At 36.4% G+C, this 21,699-nt stretch overlaps 1 protein-coding gene across 4 annotated transcripts in view; it reads right to left on the bottom strand.

The window, feature by feature from the left end:
• The window catches only part of LOC108971574 (connectin), an 80,909-nt gene that overhangs the window by 29,170 nt on the left and 30,040 nt on the right, over positions 1-21,699 (bottom strand). For 3 of the 4 annotated variants that reach the window (XM_018937735.1, XM_018937736.1, XM_018937737.1), the window contains exons 3-4: positions 6,954-8,107; positions 3,331-3,547 (exon numbers count right to left, since the gene is read on the bottom strand). In XM_018937735.1, coding sequence (XP_018793280.1) covers positions 3,331-3,547; positions 6,954-7,904 — 1,168 coding nt within the window. In that variant the 5' untranslated portion in view covers positions 7,905-8,107. Of the gene's footprint in view, positions 1-3,330; positions 3,548-6,953; positions 8,119-21,699 lie in introns of those variants that run through there. The other variant, XM_018937738.1, reaches the window with a different exon arrangement.

Below are 21,699 nucleotides of genomic sequence, written 5' to 3'. Positions count from 1 at the left end.
GTGTGTAAGTGAATTAAAAACTTATGCGCAAGCATCTGGCAACGCACACCAGCACCACGAGCCATAAAAATAAAGTTAAACGAATGTTTTCAAGTAATTTTCAGTCATTTGGAGGCAATTTGCCGCCGCTTATCCATTAGCAAATGCAATTACAGCACCCAACAGCAAATATATTTAAATATGCATAAGAGTGCTCGTGTGTGCTGGTGTTTGTAAGTGAGTTTCATGCAATACGCTAATTTCATACACTACCAACACATACGCAATCAGCACGGCTTTCAAACACACACACACACACTCACAGAGACACAGTTAACTGGCAACTGTGCGCTCTTATAAAATGCAAATGAATATGTATGTATGTACTGCTATATGGGTATGCATACGTGTATGAGCACAAGCTATTTATCAGTGTGCAAACACACACATTCATATATATTGTTGTATGTGTGTGCTGGTGCCTCTGTCGTGCTTTTCGCATGTGTAAATAAGTTACGTAAATGGCTGCCATTAGCTTCAATTCAGTTTTGTAAAGCTTTCACAGCGTCGCCGGCGACGTGGTAGACCTCATTCTCGACAAGGCGAAGCGGGTCCACGTTGCGGCTAGTCGATCGGTCGGACGGCATTGGCAAAACCGAAGTGCCGAAACAAAGCAAAAACCATTGAACTATTTTTCAACACTAAGGTGCTAATTAAGCAGAGTGTTAAAGGTTAAAGGGAGGCGAGGCGGTCGCGCCACTAAACATACGCACACACACACACAAGTAGTTTTAGGACACTTTCCGCCTGATGGGTCAGGGTGGGTGCGCGCCGCATGAGTGAAAAATTGAAATACTCCGACAATTAGGCAGACAATTTAGCTACTACAAACACACCCAAGTRCCACACACACACATATGCATGTGCTAGCAAGCAAGCTGGTGAACCGTGTGTGCGCAGGTTCGTATGAATTCACATTTAATTTTATGAAAATTGCTTGGGGCCCATGTGTAGGCGCCAGACATGAATTTGGAAAATTACAAAACGTTTAGCAAAATTATTCCTATTCGTATGCATGTATRTGTGCGTGTGCACGCGTGTGTTGGCCTACTCTGACAATTTCAGTTGATTGGAAATTTTGCGTGAAAAGTGGCAGCTGCAAGCACCGGGTGCCTGTCACTGCCAGTAATTTGTTGCTATTGTTTGGGTGTGCAAACAAAATGAAATTTATTTTAATTCACTTCAAATTCTCTATTAATATTCCAAACAGTCAATCAACTGCATATGCAATCATAGTCAAATAAAAGTCACTGTTATAATATTTGCCATTTAGCACCTTCGACACCTTCAACTGTGGCAAATTATAGTGGCAGCAAACGACATTAACGAGTCAGGTGTAATGCTATGTTTGTTTGTATGTATCTTAACAGGGTTGCATGGTGGTTTACTGCCACATTTTTTTTTTTTGTTTCTAGTCTTTTCCCACTCACATTGGCAGCGGAGTTCAGCACTGGTCACTGCCCGTGCCACATAAAAACTGCCGCAAGTGGTGTGTGGCAAGCGGCAGGAGGCAAATGTCAACGGAAATCCTCATTCTAGCAATGACGACTCAACATTTCCTTAATGAGTGCAATTCTCGCCGTCACGTACAACTAGTTCACATAAACGCCGAGCAACGAAGTGTTGAGATGTGTGTGGCTATGTGAGAGAGTTTTTTATGACCTCACAGACACACATACTATATATTATAGGTATACACATACATTGGCATGTCCATGTTTGGTATATTGTTTGGCAGAAGCTTTTTAAGGTGCAGTGCAGGAAAATAAAAAATATTACTAATAAATAATATTAATTGTAATTATAATAAAACCAAGAAAATACGTTAAGTAATGCCGAACCATAATACCATTAAAAGATGCATTTTTTATGCAAGAAAGGGTATAAAACGCTCATAAGCTTCCATTTGATCAATCAGTTTGTAAAGCAGCTACAGCATATATGATCCGATCTGCGCAGTATGTCCGCATTTTATAGCTTWATCGTAAAAACGCTTAATTTCGATCACTTTCAGCCTATAATAATTTGTACAGCTTTCAAAAGCTTTCAGAACTCTTCTAATAGTAATTTTCCAAAGCTTTCACACCACGTTTGATAGTAGTCTCAAATAATTGTTTAAGTAGGGAAAGGTCTGCAGCAAATATATTTTCGAAAGCTATTTAAAAGCTTTCAAGCCTTTAAAACTTTATTAATTAAAATATTACTTTTCAAGCTTTTTAAAAGCTTTCAAAACTCTAACAAGAGTAATTTAATCCTCAAATCTGTTCAAAGCTTTCTAAAATCGTTTGGAACACTTTTAGTAGAGACTAAAGGCTAATAATTTATTTAAGAAGCGAAAAGTGTTCATCAATTATATTTGTTCGAACTTTCTGAAAATCTTCAAAAGTTCTCTTCAAAGCTTTAAGAAGCTTTTCAACTCCTTTTCATTGTAAGTCTATGTACAAATCCAAAGGTAATCATAAACTGTATTTTCCAAAGCTCTTTAAGAGCTTTCAAAACTCTTTAAATTGTGACCAAATCTGARAAATCCATTAAAGCTACTAGAAGTATTTGGGAAATATTAAATTTAGAAATATTTTTGAAAGTTGATATATATAATAGTCTAATCTAAAACTAAAGTCTAAGCCTTTAACCATGAAACGTTTAATTTCTAGTGACCTTAACAACTTAAAATACTTACATACTATATATTTTTYCAGCCGACTGATTTCTATAAAAAAGCGCATGATTTGTTGGTTTTAATTTTATAGTGAATTTACATCACACCCATACATTGCCCGGCAACCCAGCTTACTAAGCTATTCTTTCAGTGACTGYAGAAGCATTACCGTCGCTTTTGCATGCAAAACACGTAGGACAGTTGGATGAAAAGAAATTTACAAATAGCTGACATTCCAGCGTCTGTCATCACGGACACGTACAGTCGCGTGGAGGGAGAGCCTGGCCGACGACAAGTGAGTGTAATTAGCAAAGAACAACGAAWGTAACTACTCACACATACACATCATGTAGCCATATCGACAAATTTACAAACGACACGTCAGCAGTTCGCGATATGAACACACATGCACACACATACGCTTATTATAATGCAAATGTTTGCGAACGTCGGCTTTAGTAACTGACTGTGTGATAATTTAATGAGAGAACTTGCGGATTGTTTGACCAAGAAGCAATGTGGACTGTCTGCTAGTTGACTTAAGGCTRTAATATACATACTATATGTATATATATCAGAGTTTCCATGTCAAATATTAAACATTCACGTAACTCTCGTAGCGCTAAACTTACCTGACAGCAGCAGTTCACTTGTGCTGTTGACCAAATTATCCATAATTGGCTGGAATGTATAAAATGTCAAAGTCTCCAACTCGTTGCTCTGCACGTTGATATTGAGGAGTGCGGGTGTGCCACGTAGTAGTCCATTATCGAGTTTCTTCAGTTTGTTATTGCGAAGATTCAGCGTTTTTAGCGTATTCAAGCCGTCGAGAGCGCGTTCCGAAATGCGCTGTAATTAAGACAAGTAAAGGGATTTAATACACGTTTCTTTACACAAAAGTTTTCGCATATGCTATTAACTAAAACGGGCTAATATTATCATAGTAGGGTTTTATGAACGACAGCAAAAAATGGCATAAAATATTATATTTTGTTTGTGCTGGATTCCAAGATTTGTGGTAATATATTGTGTGCTTTAGAAATCATTTACTTGATTATTTGAATTTGATGGATGAATATTAGTATGTAATGAAATAAAAGTAAATTTAGTTAATTTTCATGGTGATATTATTAATATCCTCTACTTTATTACTCGCTTGAACAGGGTATTACATTCTTGTTCGACTACCAATTGCTCAGTTTGCTCCGAAACTATTTCTTTCGTAGATGTTTTCAATACTCAACGAATACTTTTTGTTTTTCTTCAGACCTTCTAACATTATTAGTCGCACAGTTTTTGTACTTTTTTAGTTAAGACGCAAACCTTGARTACGATTTCGAAACCCATTTGGTATTTACGATACACAAAACGACTTCTGAAAGATAATATATTAAAAAAAAACAAGTTTGCTTCGATATTTGTAATTCCCAAATTAAACGTCAGAACCGCAAAATGTATTTGTATAACTAAATGATTAACGTAAATTTAGCTAATTGTAAACCAGTCCCTCAGTTTCATGCTTCCCAAGAAACTGGTAATTTTTCGGAATTACCGCTATCGGGTCTACATGGGATATAKCTGTTATASAAACGGAAACAGCGGAATTAAGTGCTTGAATGCTAAGCTTTTTCATTTGACCAGGTATCTTCACCAAATTTGGTAGGGGTTATTGCTAAGGAAATAACATAATCTGCGAAGAAATTGTTCAGATCAAGTCACTAAAGCTTATGGAAAATTCGTAAAGGGAATAGTTGTGTATATGTGAAGAGTATTGTAGMTTCAATGCAACCAAACTTAACGTTTTATTGTTTATTTTCCTGTTTCATAAGCTAATTTTCATCAATTCATAATACTTTATGCTTAAATCTAAACGTCTGAATTATTTGAAAGCTTTCCTTTAAAAAGTTGTTTTTGTATTTTTGAGCTTCTTCGACAGTTATATTTATATAGTTGTAATTATGTTTAATTACCACTCAAAAWGGACTCAGCATTTATAACATACTTTTCGAGAGGAATTAAAATCACAGCTTTGCGTTTATGATACTTAATTAATAAAGCGTAAAAACTAATATTTTTCGGCAATAAAAAGTTATAGCCACTCCTCTTATTGCCTACGTACACCAGCACAAATGTGTATTTTAGGGGCTTAACGCTTATATGTGTGAATATTGCTGCCCTTGAGTCCTTGAGGCTTCCTAAASGGTTAGGTTGGCATGAAATTACTACTCAGTTCAGCGCCATTTACGATCTTTGGCACACACAAAGAGCACGTCTGCGAGTCATTAAATTATTTAATTGCTGGCCGAAAGTGTAAATTTTCGCCTTTTATTTCTGCTTTAATTCCAACCAAACAAAGCTATTAAGTAACTTAATCACTCACTCGCTCGCGCTCACTCAGCTACTCAGCTACTGAGTATRCCCATTGTGGCCATTTTAGCATTCTATTCAAGTCTCTTGCAGCCGTTAAGGCATTTTTAATRTGAACTAATTATTTCCTGATTAGCTCTGGACATGAACTGACTCATCCATTCCTACCGGACATAGCCGTTAAAGTGTGCAAGTAGTGGAATGTTTGCGCCGAAAGTGATGTTCGCCGGTCTTTATTAACTGTCAGGTGGCGTGTCCAACCCACATTAGCGGGAACTTTCCTGCACTCAATACACATTATATACTATATATATAAGTATACCTTTATTYATATGGTTTTTAGTCTATTCCTTTTTTATAGGCTTGTTACAGCTGGGCTGAAGGGGCTGCTTTAGCTCAGTAAGATAATTACTTTATATCTATGTTTAGGACGATCAGAGAGCGAATGAGTAGTATTTTTATTAGGTTTACTTCTTGAATAAGATGCTTACACTTTTGAAATTAAGCTTTTAAGTACACGTATAATTACACAATTCGATTCTTCTTTCAAATAAATACTTTATATGCAAGCTTGACTTTATTAAAGGAAAACTAAAAATAAATATTATATATATAAAATATTATATAACCACAATGCTATAAGAGCATTAAGCAGCTGTGCAATTTAGTTGAAACAAAACTYGCCAGACAGACACTCTTGCAAAGTCTGGGCGCAACAGTGCGTATAAGCAACAAGAATTTATACTTGACAAACGTTTTACGCTTGTGTGCAAGTGTGTGTGCGCACTTATGCCGCCACTTGACGTGCTTGATCCACTACTCCGCTGTGAAGTGTTAGAAAGCTACTGACACATATTAATGTGCGACGCTTTCAGTCGTGGTTGAGTTCGCAATTCGTATTCACTTGCGAGGGTACACATGTATGCCCGTATGCAAGAATATACTTATTTATTATAGTAGATATGTGGATGTAAATTTGAGAGATTACAGGCAAGTGCAAGCTTATAAATATTCCAGCGGAAAACAGTTAATGTTAAAGAAAGAACAGTGCCTTGTTCTTATTGTATTTTCTAACCATGTATATATCATACGATTTATTTTGGCCGCTGCTCACTTCATAAATTTGGACTCAATAACACTCCGTGATGATCAATAAAGTTTCTCAAACTCCAAAACTCGCAGTAAATTAGGCAGTTGATGGAAATAAATCAAAAATTTGTAAACGCAAACCTCTTGAGTTAGCTAGACGTTTAATTCATTTTTGAAATCTCTTGTTGAATTAGTTATTTTACAAGATTTTTTAGGAGCTCTTTATGCTTTTTAAGAGCTTTTACATTTTTTAGAAGTTTTTAAAGCTTCTTGAGGAATTACAAAGCTTTCTAAATTTTTTAAAAGTTTGAACTAGCAATTAAATGAATAAATCTTCAGCAAAAGTTGACAATAGATCTTAAATTGAAGTATTTTCTCTCGCACAGTTCCATCTAGGCACTAATATCCAGATCTTATGAGCGGATAACGATTACTGGTGATATTGCGACATAGAAGTTCAAAGATTGGTTCTTTTGACAATTGATTCAATTACATTTTTTAATATGAGTCTGAGAATTATTACAGAAGCGAGATTGCTGACTTTTAACTCAAAATCTGATTATAGTTCATTAAATTCTGGACAGAAAGACACTGCGAGCAAGCTACATGAGAAGAAATCGTTATAGCGTTAAAATGTTTTCTTCCGCATGGTAACAAGGTAAAAAACTATTTATACCGTTAAAGATAAAATGAGGGGTTAAAAGTAGGCCACATTTCTGTTGAATGAATAGAACCACAACTATGACATTTATGCCTACATCTTTTCAAATTATWTAAACCACATATTAGTACAACTTACCTCAATCTTGTTGTCGTCCAACTCCAATTCCGACAAGATCCACAACTCAGCAAACACAGTATCACCGATGAAATTGATGTTGTTATTCGACAGCTTCAGCACATTCAAATTACCCAGACCTTTGAATATGTCGCTGGTCAGCACCGATATCTGATTATGCGCCAAATCCAAGTAYACCAAATGTGGCATCTCCACAAAGAGGCTGTCATGCAAGTTAGAGATATTGTTGTTATTTAAGAAAAGTTTCTCGCATTGTGGTAGATTGTGAAAAGCGTGACGATCGATCTCAAATATCTGGTTATGTTCCAAATTCAGCTCACGTAAGCGTATGTGATTAGCGAATGCGTCCTGGGCCAAAGCCGCTATATGATTATTGGTCARGATGATGCGCTCCAAATATGGTAGATTGGCAAAAGCATTGCTCTTCACCACATCCACCTGTGAGTACTCAATAATAATGGTGGTCAAATTCTTTAACGATTCAAACACTAGCGTTGGTATATAATCCAAGCGACCATGATTTTGTATGACAAATTTCAATTCACGCAAACGCTTCTGCTGAAAGAAACGCGTCCAGGTTGTATCATTCTGTGGCAAGATATCGGAGAATACCCAACACTCCGCCTTCAGCACGGGCACGTGATTCTCGTCCGGTGTGCAGTAGCACATGAGCTTCATRTCGCGACGACGCACACAAAAGCCGGTCGTGTCCATGGGACCCGTATACGAGCTGGTAGCCGAGGAAGGTATGCTCGCATAGTTGCTGTTCACGCTGCCGCTGCTGGCGTAGTAGGTGGACGAGGCGGAGGTGGAAGAGGCGGCTGAGAGGCGATCGCTGCGGCGACGCCCTTCTTTGTCACGGGAGCGGGACGCTGCGGGCGCAATGAGGCAGGCAAAGCAGACGAGCGTGATGGCGAGCAGTGTGCGCCGCTGACAGTTAGACGGCCACATTTTGCTGGTGCTTTGCTGGGAGTTTGCTGATTGGTGTTTGTGGTAAGAATGTGTAAGGTTTTCGTCGAATAAGTGGAGATTGTTTGTTGGGTATAGGTTTCAGCCTAAGTTACGCTTTTGTGGGATTTTAGGTGGGTTGGTTGTTYAAGTTGTTGTTCGGCTCTTATTTTTAAAATACGTTCGACAAATACGAAAAATCGTTTCTGCTCCAGATGTTAATYTGCAATTAGAACAAAAGAAAAAAATATTATTGAATTATTGTTTATTAACATTTGCTAAAGCAGTATACATATGMTTTACCAGTTATATGGCTGATGTTGTGAGATATGCAAAGATACTTATATATTTATATAGAATAGTTTAATTGCTTCGTTGATTGTTCTTTTGATCCCTTTTGATCAATCGAAGCGAATGGTGTTAACTCAGACTCGGATTCGTCGAAAGAGGCTCCTAGCTGGAACAACTGCAGAATGTTCCAGCGATCGAGAACACAAATTATGGACAAGTGGAGTTGAACTGGAGTCTTTCCACCTTGGACTATACTGGCATTAATATTTGGCGTCGACAAAGCCAGCAATGCCAGCAGTGTCGCCAGGCTATGGTTGCTTTCTTTATTTTCTTCTCGCTATTGGATACGAGTGTAACTCCAAAGCCCGTCACTAGTTATTCCGCTTGGAAGATGCTAATGGAATKTGGTGGACGGGTAGAAAGACAGATGTCCAGATCGCTGAAGTATACACCCGACCCTTCTTTACAGAACATTTCGCACCCAAGTGTACCTATTTCGTCCTCCCCTACTAATGTTTATTTTGATAAAATCTTTAAGAGATGATCAGAATTATACTCTGTACGTTTTTCAAACCTGAACAGAAAAAACATTGATGAATCAGTTAAAATTAAAATAAATTGAATTACCATATATTTAGTAAAAAATATTGTTTAATKAAAAACCAAGAAAAATATATTTTGGCAATATTTAACTTTTTAAACTCAATTTTTTTCTTTATAAAATAATCGATGCTGTGTAAAATAATTTTTTCTGTCCACGCGTTGCCTTTTCTCTAATTCTACTTTTTTCCTTTCTCATAATGGCATTATTTTTGCACTGTTACTCGTGCTGTTGTTATAATTTATGAGTATCATAAATCTATGAAAAAGGAAACAATTTTAAGCAATTTAAAAAAGAACACAAATGCCGAGCACAAAGCAAACAAAGTTAAGTGCAAAGGGTCACGAAGTGGGCGAAGGGCAGGAGGGCAGGAGGGAGTAAAATGAACGTAACAGCAGCACAATGCCACTGTAGTTAGGGCAGTAAAGCGAAATCAGTGATTGTGTTGTTGTACTCTGCTGCTCGGCGGCTTCAGCACTGCAATGCACTCCACACACCCAGCCACAGCGGGTAGACGACATAAAATAAATAAAAGTTATGTTACAAATAAATACGATTGCAAGCTTTTTAAATAAAATTGCAAGCTTTATTGGGTACGCGGGGTGTTGGAAGGCATTAAGTTGATTGTGTGATGTTCACACTTCAGGCTGGTGAGAGTGGAGGGCAGCGGTGCGAGGCTGGTTGTCACTGGCTGTATCTAGTTCTGAACGCAAGTCAAGTGATATGCGCTGAAAGTTATGACTGATGTTGTGAGATATGCAAAGATACTTATGTATATATTTATATAGAATAGTTTTAACGGTAATAAAGTGTAATGCAAACAATCATTGGTTGGCATGCGTAAAATTGTATGCATTTTATGCGACTAATTTACTATTTATTTTTTTAATGGACATTCATCTTCAAAAAGAAACAATTTTTTGTTTAGAAAACTTGTTTTGAGCTATAAAATTATGCCAAAGTATGTCATGACTTGAAATAAGGGCTTTTAAAATTAAGGAATCTATTCTCGTAGAACCTAAGGAGGAAATATAGTGAAAATATATACCTACATTACTTTAACCAACTTCTAATTGTTTATTTTAACTTTAAGAATATCTACATCTCCGTAATATTTTTATACGGTATATAAATTTTAACATACATATGCGATATTAAAAGGATCACGGCACTCGAAGAAATATTTTCAATTCTTTGTACTTCAAAAGAATTCAAGCAAAGCTCGAAAAACAAAAGCTTTATTGAAGCCCAGAGATACACAATGCAAATATGACAACGAAAGCCAACAATAATCTGTTATGCTTGTACGTCTGTCTGTATGCGAGAGGAGCAGATAAATGAAATATTAAAGACAGACAGCAAAACGACAAAAGGATATTGAAATGAAGCAGATTATTTGCATGCATGTGAGAACAACTGCATATAGTTGCACAAGCAAACAGGCTTGCTTTTCCTATAATATATTTTATTTTATTTTTTTTCACAATCATAGGCGGCAAACAAACTTTATATATGCATATGCATTTAAAAATGATTGTGAAAGTACCTCCTTTGGAAGAGCAACTAGCCCTAGATCCCATTCAATGGAAGTCTAGTCCCACAYTTGAAGCGAAAAACTGTTTATTTCTTTTGATTATACGAGTAGAGATGTATAGGTCTACCTGGTATTGAATCATTTAAAATTTTGCATTTGTTGGTATGAGGGAAAGCCAGTAGAATATAACCTTTAACAGCAAGAGACAAAAATCATTCCAACTGTATGAGCCAAGCAGAGCAGAGCTCGAGACTCCCATCACACAAATTTAGTTGCTGCTTCTTATAAATGCACAACTATTCAAGTATTTATGACGTATCTGTACATAAATATATATCTATTTGCACATGTCTGTGTCACAAGTTTCAGCCGTAGTTTGCATTGTCTTACACATACATTTGTTCCTGAGTTTGTTGTGCTCAGCATGACTTATGAAACTGCAGCGAAAAGCAATTTGTCTTTCTTCAATAATTTCGATTAAACTTTTGCACAGCATAACGCCACACAATACAAAGTAAATATGCAGGCACATTGCTTAGTACATAAATGCTGCTGGAAGGAGATGCAATCACACACGAGTGTCACACTATACTGTCGTCATAAAATTTTGCATAYAAAAATTTACGCATGTATGTGTGTTGACGTTTCAAGCTACACATTGGCAATACTTACGAACTATGCTCATAAACATTGGAAAGTGCTGAAAGAGTGACATACTTTCGTTTATGGTAGCGAAGTCAAAAGTCTGGCACAATATGTACATATGGAGAGATGAGTAATTGACGGGAATTTGCTTTCTTGTCCTTATGATATGCATATTCAAGTACATATATGACAAATATATTTTTGCTGCAAGTAATATGTGCTTGCCACAGCCAGTGTGTCGTCGAAAAGTGGGTTGCACCTTCTTAAATCACTGCATAACTCTTTTGATTTTAGCAATTTTATGAACTCCAATATATTCTTGAGAAGAGCTTGTTGCTTTCAAATAGTTTTGTTATTGTATTCAGTCACTTAGAAACAATATGCCATTGAATTCGTAGCAGACATAATATTATATAATTTATTGAAAGAGGCTTATTTTGAGTRTATAGTATAACTATGAACAAAAATATGGCAGAGAAAATTTCTTAAAAATAGATAATTTTAGAACAATTTTTTTATTAATTAAAGTGAAGTTTTGTTTAATTTGTACGTAGATATACGATTATGGTGGGGCCGCCTTCTTAGAGCTTGCACTTTAATTAAATTGAATAAGGAAATAAAACTACATCGCATATACATATGTCGAATGTAATTGCGGAAATATTAGAATCATATTTCAAAACTTGAAAGAAATTTCTCTCCAACACAGTTTTCGGACTCGGTGAAGAAAATTTCTCAAATATCAAAACCAATTCACTTGAAATTTTCACACATTCTACTTAGATATACATACTTATCAGCAAATGATCGAAAGAATAAGATTTTAGAAAGAAGTGTCGAGTTTTAAGCCAGTCTTAATTAAGTTTTGAGATAAATTTATGATTGTAAGTGAATATAAACCCTTGAGTCTGTTTTCAAAGTAAGTGTCGGATCGATCCCTTATATTCGAAATTCGAATGAATACAACTAATGCACCTCTCGTCAAAATTTTAATAAAGGGATTCAACACAGTTCAAATTCAAACAATTAAAGCAAAACTTTTGCTTATGGGTGAATGGATAAAAAACTTGTTTTCATGGCTTTCTTGTATATTCCTAGCATATCGTAATGACTTGTTCTCTCATGATTTCTTTTTGGCCACTTTAATTTAAAGTTAAAGTAACCTTTGTGGTTCGTATCGAATTTTTACAGAGTGTTTTTGAGAGACATCAGTGCCTTCATTCAACTAACTAGATTTAACAACTATTTCTAAAACTCAAAAATTATCTCAGTTTCCTATGATCATGTTTAGCTTTAGCAGTTTTTACTAAGATATGTTCCTGCAATGAAAATCTTAGATTTACGGTCAAACATAATGATAAATGATCTTGGAACACTCGCTCTAAAAAATTTTACCTCACCTTCTCAACCTTCCCGCTGTAGTATAACTCCTTAAAATACTCATTAAGCCTTAAAACTGATGCTCTTCCTTCTAGATTTTTTATTTGATTTAAGCTTTAAGCTCAAATATCGTAATATATATGTATCTCGCACACGCACACTTTTACACAAGCGAAAAGCAGCTTCATGCGGCCAAAAGGAAAGAGCAAACATATTTGCGCTTGAGCTTGAAACGTTTAACATTCAATCATGGTCTTTACCAAGGATAAACGCAAAATTGTTGATTGCTTTGATTTCATTTATTGAAACTTCAAGGGAAATTGCTTTATTTATAAAAGCGACTTCCGATATGAAGGCCTAATACCAAAGAAATACAACGAAAATCTTCTAAAGAGCAAAACCAGCATTACAAATTGCTTAAACACATGAGCAAAACCTTTGCAAACACACACGCACATCCAAATTTGTCTGGATTAGTGTAAGCGTTTGTAAGCGTGTGTGAGTGTGCATGTGTGCGTAACCCAGAGCACCCGAAACATATGCAAGCATATCGAAACATTTTGCTGACAGGCACGCATATCCTGTTTGTCCATAAATATTTAGTGTGTACATATGTGTAAGACGCATGTGTGTATGTGCGCGTTGGCTTCTGCTTGAGTTTTGCACACTGTGGCGTATGAGTAATCTGCATGGAAATTGTTTTCAATTTTTGCCATTTGACAAATGGTGACACTTCCGCTGTGGCAAACCTTAAAGTGCGAACAGAGACAGCCCGATGGACGGACAGACTTGCTGACTGACTGGCTGACTAACGGACTACTAGCAGAGAGTTGRCAGTGAGCCGAAATAGATAAAGGAATAAACATAACCGGCAGATCAACGGCTACCACACGCACACAAACTGATTTGCCAAACACTTTATATGCATGTGCGTGTGCGCATGTGCATGTGTGTTAAATGTATGCGCTTGCCTGGAATGTTGTCAGGCGGACGGATTTCGCCAACAGTTACTGTCAGCAGTCAAAACAAAACCCAACAAAAAATGTAATAAAATAGATGACAAAACGCAACAACAACAACAGCAACAACATGTCAGCAACATAAACCACAGTGTGTTGTGGCAGCAGCTGTATGTAGCCGCCACTGTAGCTGCAACATCGCAGCTGTTGCTGTCTCCTGCCGTTGACGTAGTTGTTGCTGTTGTTGTTGTGGGTGAAGCTTTTGACACATCAAAGCTGTGCGCAAACAGCACAGTTCATCATCTCTCCATCGCAACTGTTGTGCTGTGGCGCTTGTTGTTGTCGTCRTCGTACGTAGTCATGTGGTGTGCCGTACACATGTAGCTTTGCTTGTATGGGTGCGCATGTGTGCGTTGCCGCCGCCGCTGATGACTGTGCGATGACGATGATGATGTCGTTGATGGCTGGTCGGAATCTATGGCTAAGCTGCGCATGAAATAAAGCCAAGTGTGCATCATCATCAATCATAATGACACAGTCAGCCAGAGGAGCGGCAAACGCACACAAATTTTCGCATACGCACATAACGGCGGTTTGCTGCTTTTTTGCTTGCTGTTGCGACGATTTGGTTTTTCCTTTTGGCTTGTTTTTTTTGTCATTTCATTGTTTTTGTAATTTATAAATATCGTACGCGCGTTGCGTTAGTCTGACAGCGGACCTTAGCCGCCGTGGGATTTATTTTGTCACGACGTGTACGCACAGTGCGACAGTTAGTTGAGCTGTACGCACGCCGCCGAGCACTGACGGTTAGACGTCATAGCTTACGAGGCACCAGGCAGACTGACAGTCGTGACAGTTAGTTATGGCAGGCGATTTGTAATAAATCGCTGAGCTGTCATGCAATTCAATTCATTTCAATTCAACTGCTTCAACGGACTTCTGCGCAAAACACAGAGAGAACAACAAAAATAAATTATGTTTWTTTGACATTGAGTTCATTCTCTTGTTTATCAATTATTATTACTTTATATCTTTAATGTGAATGTGGTTGCAATGAATTCCTATTCATTGGTTCGGTAGTGTCTTCAGTAGAGGTAGTAGTTGATTTGTGGATGAGTAAGCTCGAATATTTAATTTTACAGTTTAATAATTTATTGTTGCTTGAAACTAATTTTCGATTTCGTTTTCTCTAAAAGAAAAACATCTTATATGCTATTTAAGGAGATTCTTTTGGCAGCACTGGTAAACCTACGGAAATGCGCTCAGCATATTTGTACAGAGAAATACATGTACATATGTCGGAAGATTTTGCTATTTGATATTATAATCTCATCACTCTGTTATTTAAGAAACATGAGAATTTTGCTTTAACAGCAATTGACTAAAAAAATTCTTGCGGAAGTTTCCCACCTACTCGTATTGGTAAGAGTATAATTGTTATGCAACTTCCARGGTTTTAGTTTCAACATAAATAAAATCTTTGCACTTTTCAAAAATTATTAAAAAATTGTACGAATAAAAATATTTATTTATTGAGTTGCCACCCTGGAGAAGTTATAAAAATAATTTTTGATTAAAAGAGTGTGAAATCCTTAAAATCTCCGGTATGTGATATCTTTCGTTCATCAGAATTTTGTGATTGACCCTAGTAGATCAGTACCAGTTTTCACTTTTGGCTAATATAAAGAGAGAAATTCTAAATTCAGAAAACAAAAATAAAGATTAATAGAGTGCACGATTTTGACAGTTAATAGCTTATTCCTAGGATTTATGTAAAAGAGGAAAATCTTCTGAATTAAATCATTGTTTTCTCAAAAGTAGGTCTTTGCCAAACTCATGAGCCTTGCGGTAACATTTTGAACATTATACTAACACAAACAGTTAATATAAGGTTAAGGTGATCGTGGTGATCGTGATGGTCGCTATTGGTCATGGGTCCATARGTACTTTGAAGCATCCAATATTTTTTCAAACTTTGAAAAGCTTTCTGAAAAAGAAGCAACCCTTGACTTTTTTGTTTCAAGGCTTTGTGAAGTGAAGAAGGGTGCCGTTTCGTTAACTTTTAAATCAAAATTTAAAGCTCCTCATTYAATCAGTTACGTCCTGCATTTTATAAAATATATTTTCTTTAATCAGAACTGTCAAAAACAATCAAACAATAATTCACATACGTATCTTTCATCGATATTTGACTTATTTTAAAAATTTCTTTATCAACAAGATTATTATGTTGATCAATAGCGATTTATAACTGGCACAAGTCTCCTTGTGGCGAAAGTGGCAGAAATTCAATTCAAAGTATTTGTTTATTGGAGTTCTTGGTTGAAAAGTTATTTCTTGCTTACAACAAACAGGGAAATAAACTAAATCAAGTGTGTGTGTGTACGCCCAGGTATGCCTGTGGCATGAGCGCATAATTCGATATTTCGCACAAAACTCAGGTAAAGCACTACCCCACCAACTGCTCTCAACCCCCACACAGCCTGACAGCACACGCACACATACATGCACATGAGCGATAGTGACAACCCCGGCTGGCATCAGCTGCGGCACACTTTCAGATAAGCGAATTCATGATGTTATATACATACAGTTGTCACTGCAAAAGTTGTTAACCCCTTCCATGTCCTCTGTGCTTACCCCACCGCTTTTCATCGAGATGATTCAGGTGCAAACTTTTCGACGCTGGGACAGTCAGATTGTATGAATATTTCGCCAGCAGATTTACTTCGAAATCATATCTTATATATACACTAAGTATGTGTGTGTAAACAACAGTCAGTGAGCCAAAGTTTGCGCAGCATGTCATGTGTCCACACACACACTCGCATACAGATTCACACGCTGCTTTAGTCAATTTGTATTTATTTACACTTTGTTGGCATGATTTGGTTGTTATTGTTTTTGGGAATGAAATATGYGCTTTTATTTTGTAGAAAATTGTTTGGCAAATATTTTTGCAATTTCCATAAATTCTGACAATGACAGCTGTAATATAAATAAATATACTTACACTTTAACAGTGGCATACAAGCTGACAAACACACGCAGAAACCCATGAATCTGTGTGTRTGATTACATTTGGTACTTATATGAACATAATATATACGTATGTATGTATATATGTAAGCGAACTTCGCCAAGGTAGCACACTCGACACACACACTCATACGCATGTTTGTGTGCACACACAGGCGCTCAAGCGCTGAGATACCATCCAGCTGGCTCGACAAGCAGCGTCTGGCGCATTGCCGTTTGAAGTTATGCAAAGAAAGCAAGAAAAAGTGAATCAACAAAAGGTGCCTATAATGTAGCTGCTGTTATTGGCAGTCAAAGTTCTGCTTTTTCTTTTCATATTGTCAGACTTGTGCATGTGACCTTTCCAAATTCCTCGCATATTTCTTGATAAAACAATTTCAGGCAGATGATACCGCCGGCACCTATGAATATACATAATATAAGCAACAACAGTAAAATTAAATATATGTCGCTACTCAAATGTATAAACAGCAAATGTCTGCAAAGTTATTTATTTACTTGCGCACGCATACATAAATAAAATGCGCCTTGAATGTTTKTGTGTGTGTTCAAAACGAAACTGTATTACATTGTGTAGTAAGTAAATAATAGCTACTCTTCATTTTGTCTGAAGTTTATAGACCGTTGCATGAAATGTCTCGAGTCTCGTGCGTGTGCTGCCACCTCTTGTCTGTGCAACTATTTGCTCGTGCTGCGAAGGTGACGAAAGTGATATTCTCATGCGTGTGGCTGTGCATGTAGTAGTATTTGCTGTCGGCGTTTAAAATTTTTAATTAATTATTTCATTTCMCTTTTGCTTATATTTACGCTATCTTGAGCTTGTTTATGAAATTCTTTTTCGTTAAAAAAATGCGACTTTCGACTTGGCTGGATATATCCAATTATACATACACTAAGATATCAAAATTACTCTTTTAATAAAGTGAACTATCCTAAATTTCGTATATAGTGTGTTCAATCAACTTTTGATGTAGGCAACGATATGCATGCAGGACTGTAATAGGTGTATAGAATTTGGATGCCAAGTATTAAATTCATCACATAAGAAGATAGTTTATAAAACAAAACTTATGGAAAAATGTACCACTTTCAGGTTTACCTCTTCTTATAAAGAGACGTAAGTATGTATATTTTATATTTTTTAGTTTCTCAACTTAATTACTTAAAATTCTTATTGGAAAGTCATAATTCTTTGTAAATTTGGGAAGATTTTTCTAAAAGTGTGGACCGTTTTAATGTCACTGGCTGAGAATATATGTGGAAAATGCATTTCAACTTAAATAAAAAGACACAAATTTTAGTAGTGACCCTATTTTATATAGTTTTATCAATACCACATACTAACCAATCATATAGAGTAAAGTCAGCCGGATGTTCGAAAATCTTGAAATTAGTTATATAGGGRTCTGGCCAGGTTTTCGCTAAAATTTGTCTAATTTAGGCACAAAGATACACTGTTATAAGTAAAATACGCTCTCATAATTTCATTGAGATACCTCACATATTGGCCGATATATGCAGTACAAAGTCACCTTTAAGTTCGAAAATCTCTATCTTAGGTCAGTTAGGTTTCAGTTCTACATAGCTTAAGTGGCTTATGAGATATGTATTAAACTGATTGATAAATGGTCTTGGCCAATTAAAAAAGTTTAAATTCCACGGAGCCAAGTTTGGTGAATACGGTGATATTCATTGCGTTTTTGATTATAAATYCGATCTCAATTGTCCTTTTWTGGAAAAAATAATCTGCTCYATCGGGACGAGTTCGAAGKGACTCGCGAGAGAGGTYGAGCTCTCTTGCCACCTCTCCAACGGCAAGTGTTCCTAGACTAGTCTTAAGCTCGATTCCCTTCCCTTTTTCAATATTTTCATCAGTTAAAGAGGTCGAAGGTCATCTARAAGAATGTATGTAAAATAAAATAAAATATTAACTTTTCTGTTGTGTCCTATTTCAGCAATAAAACTTGTATAACTTTAAAAAACACCCTCTACAACTATGCGATTTAGCTATATTTATATTTGCGTGTATATATGCATGCCCATAAATTTGCTTGTTAAACTACTTGCGTTGAATAATTTTGCGTACAAACGTGAATTGTGTTGATGCACTCATTCGAAGCTATGGTTTGGATTGGAATAATTCGCATAAAAAGAGGCATTGAGCCGAATATGAAAAAATTACTTCGCTAAATTTTTCCGTCCGTTTTTTTGCCACGTTCATGTATAGAAATGTAAACACGCGTGTAAATTCCGGCACCCACATGCCATAGAACACACTCACACCTATACAAATAAATAAAAATATGTTTTTTGATGTGTGACAGAATAACATGGATCACATGACTTCAAATCTGAATGTGCTTCTCGTACACGCGTATTTACGTATGYACATTTAGATGTAAATTTATATTTTTAATAACCATGCCAAATATACTGCAGTAACCATTAGAGATTCTCATGCAAACAATGTAAGCATCTAAATTTACYACACATACATATGCATAAAAATTGTTGAAATGTGTGTTATTATGATGGTGGCAGAGATGTAGCGTCAGATCTGCAAAACTTTTATGGCTGGGGCGAATATATTATATTTTTACGTGTACGCATGAACTACATATACATGTTTGGACTATATGCGTATATAACATTTTCTATAATATTGTATTTAGCGACATGCATGTGTGCGTGTGTGAGTTGCTCCTGGCCTTCATATGACATTAGYGTTATCTAGAGTAACCCACTTCGCTCATGACTGCCTGAAACACCGACACATTCTCATACTTTATTTATTTATGCATGTAAYGGTGAAGAGCAAAACTGTTACACATGTGTCATGGTAATATGATATGTATTTCAATGCTGCATTTACATGTGTGGGCATATTCGTGCTTTTTCAGGAGAAGCCTTTAGAGAAAAGCGTTAGTTACGCAGGCTTGAATATCCTATGTATTCTTTACTGGAACAGGTTTACTTTATGCTTTTGCTTTAAGGCTTCAGTTACTTAAATGTAGTCTTATTTACTAAACAGAGTAGACATTTGTTACTGCAGTGTTTAACATTGTTTGGCTATTGAAGGAGAGGAGCTGATTATTTGCAGCCTGTATATCCATTTATCTGAATACATATATGCGAACTAGCTGGTCCCTCAGTTWTTGGGATATCCAACTGAAACTGTGAACACGTCCTTTATCGGATTCACCGACACCTATCCACAATTGCTTTCTATAGCTGTAGGATCTTGCAATGCTTTAAAAATCTCTTATATTTAATGTGCTCACATCATATCGCGGAACTTCTCTAGCTTCTATTCGAAAGCAATTTTGAAATTGTATAGTGAGATTCTTCACGAAGATGACTGACGGAGATATATGCATACTCTCCAAGCGGCTATACTGGCTCTGAGCTCGCTAAATACTAATCGAGGAGCACTTGACCTAATTAGCAATTAAATAAACTATGAAAATTCGGTATTAAGCTTTTATGAGTTCCCGGACACGGTGGTGAGGAGGTCCAAAAGCAATTTCATTAAATTATATGTCGCTGACCTCTTTCGTTATACCACTGWACTTTTGGATCACCAGTGAGCTCGAAAAGGGTTGGTCAATATTCAGAACTTTCTGTCCCAACGTGAACCCTGGAAAATATGCTCACACTTCTAGGAGTTTGCGGATAACACAAAGTGCAAGCAGATATTCGAGTGAAATCTATCGATTCATATCAACTCTTAGACCTGACCTCTTTTGAATTATACGGGCAATGAAAAATATYTGATAAGCAATTTTCATTTTAAGAAAAAGTAAATATTCACAAATGTATCACAATTTCTTCAGAAACTCATAAAATTTCAATATATTATAACCGCTATTTGAAGCATCATAGCATGCTTAATTATATATCGGTGCATCATCACCAAGTACCATCTAGTGTAATGCCCTCACGAAAGGATATCAAAAYTTCGAGGCACTCAGCAGTCAACAATGAATATTATAAGCACAAGTATTTACGCGCTCAGCACACACGCTCACGCACACATACACATACACATGCCCACTCATTTCCACTTCCGCCCGATTCTAGTCAAACAAAAGCCGGTGCAAGGACTAATAAAGCTCGTGTGTGTGTGTGTGTGTGTGTGTGTGTGTGTGTCTGAGCACTTTACACGTGCTTGTAGAACTTTGTTTGAGCATGCACCAATGCCAACGAGCACTTGATTGTAATTAAGTGAGGTAATTTGCATAAAATATATTCAACACTTTTGAAAAGTTAAAAAGCGCATAATTAATTGCAACCAGCCTCTTTGCCGCCGATGGATGGCTGGGTGGATGTGTGGATGGATGTGCACTAATTTGCTTTGATAATGTGATGGCTTGTCGATGCACTCAAAATTCAAAGGGCGGCATAGTTGTGAAATAAACTTCTAAATAGACAGCAAACTCCATGAATATCTCGCAASTGTTTGTGTGAGTTGTTGCGCGGTCGGTTGAGTATGGTGAATCATGAATAAAAATTTGCATGAACCTCAAAAGTTGGGCTTATAAAGCTATCATCATTGGAGTAATAACCACTATGCATATGTATGTATGAAGTGTGAGGTCTTTATATTGCAGCAGTTGCCTGTGCTTGTCATATACATATATACCAATGTAGAATTATTTTTACAAGCTTTTAGGTACAATAATTTCCACTAAAGATTTTTTACGTGTTTAAATACCTTCATATATACCAGTTGGGATGAAAACCCATATGAAAAGCGCCAACAACCTTTCGGCGACGCCTCAAAACCGCTCAATATAAGCTCAATCAACATAACTGATGTTGTTASCATTTCATACTCRTATATASGTATATATATGTACATATATTCACAAGTACACATACAACCGTTGTATTTAATGCAATATGCCCATGCAAAAATGCCTGAGAACATGGGTTGCAAGTCACCGAAGACCATTGAAATTTTTCTGTCATTAATTCTTATTAACTGCAATTTTAATGTCGTACCAAATTCTGCAAGTAAATAATCTGTATACAAGATTAAAGAAGTGCAAACACGTATTTAAGGGCCTGCTTTAAGGGCTTCAAAAAACCGGTTTTTTAGGATTTCTTTGGGAGGGGAAAAAATTAATTAAAGCGAAATTTCTAGTGTTTATMGTTATATATTTCAAAATCATTCACAAATTTTTGGATGCGACATCTTTGATAGTCTGCCTTTGGGCAGCAATTGCCTGAGGCATCTCGCATTTGCATTTGTCGGACGGCGGTCAGGATGCATTTCGCAATTCCTATCGGAAACCAAAAATTCAAAGAGATTCATATTTTTTAATTATTTATCTTCAAGTTAAACTG

Source organism: Bactrocera latifrons, unplaced genomic scaffold (genome assembly GCF_001853355.1).
Source record: "Bactrocera latifrons isolate USDA-ARS-PBARC rearing strain unplaced genomic scaffold, ASM185335v1 scaffold_35, whole genome shotgun sequence".
Lineage (NCBI taxonomy): Eukaryota > Metazoa > Arthropoda > Insecta > Diptera > Tephritidae > Bactrocera > Bactrocera latifrons.
Note: the sequence above shows the minus strand (reverse complement) of the source record. Positions and strands in the feature narration are given on the sequence as shown.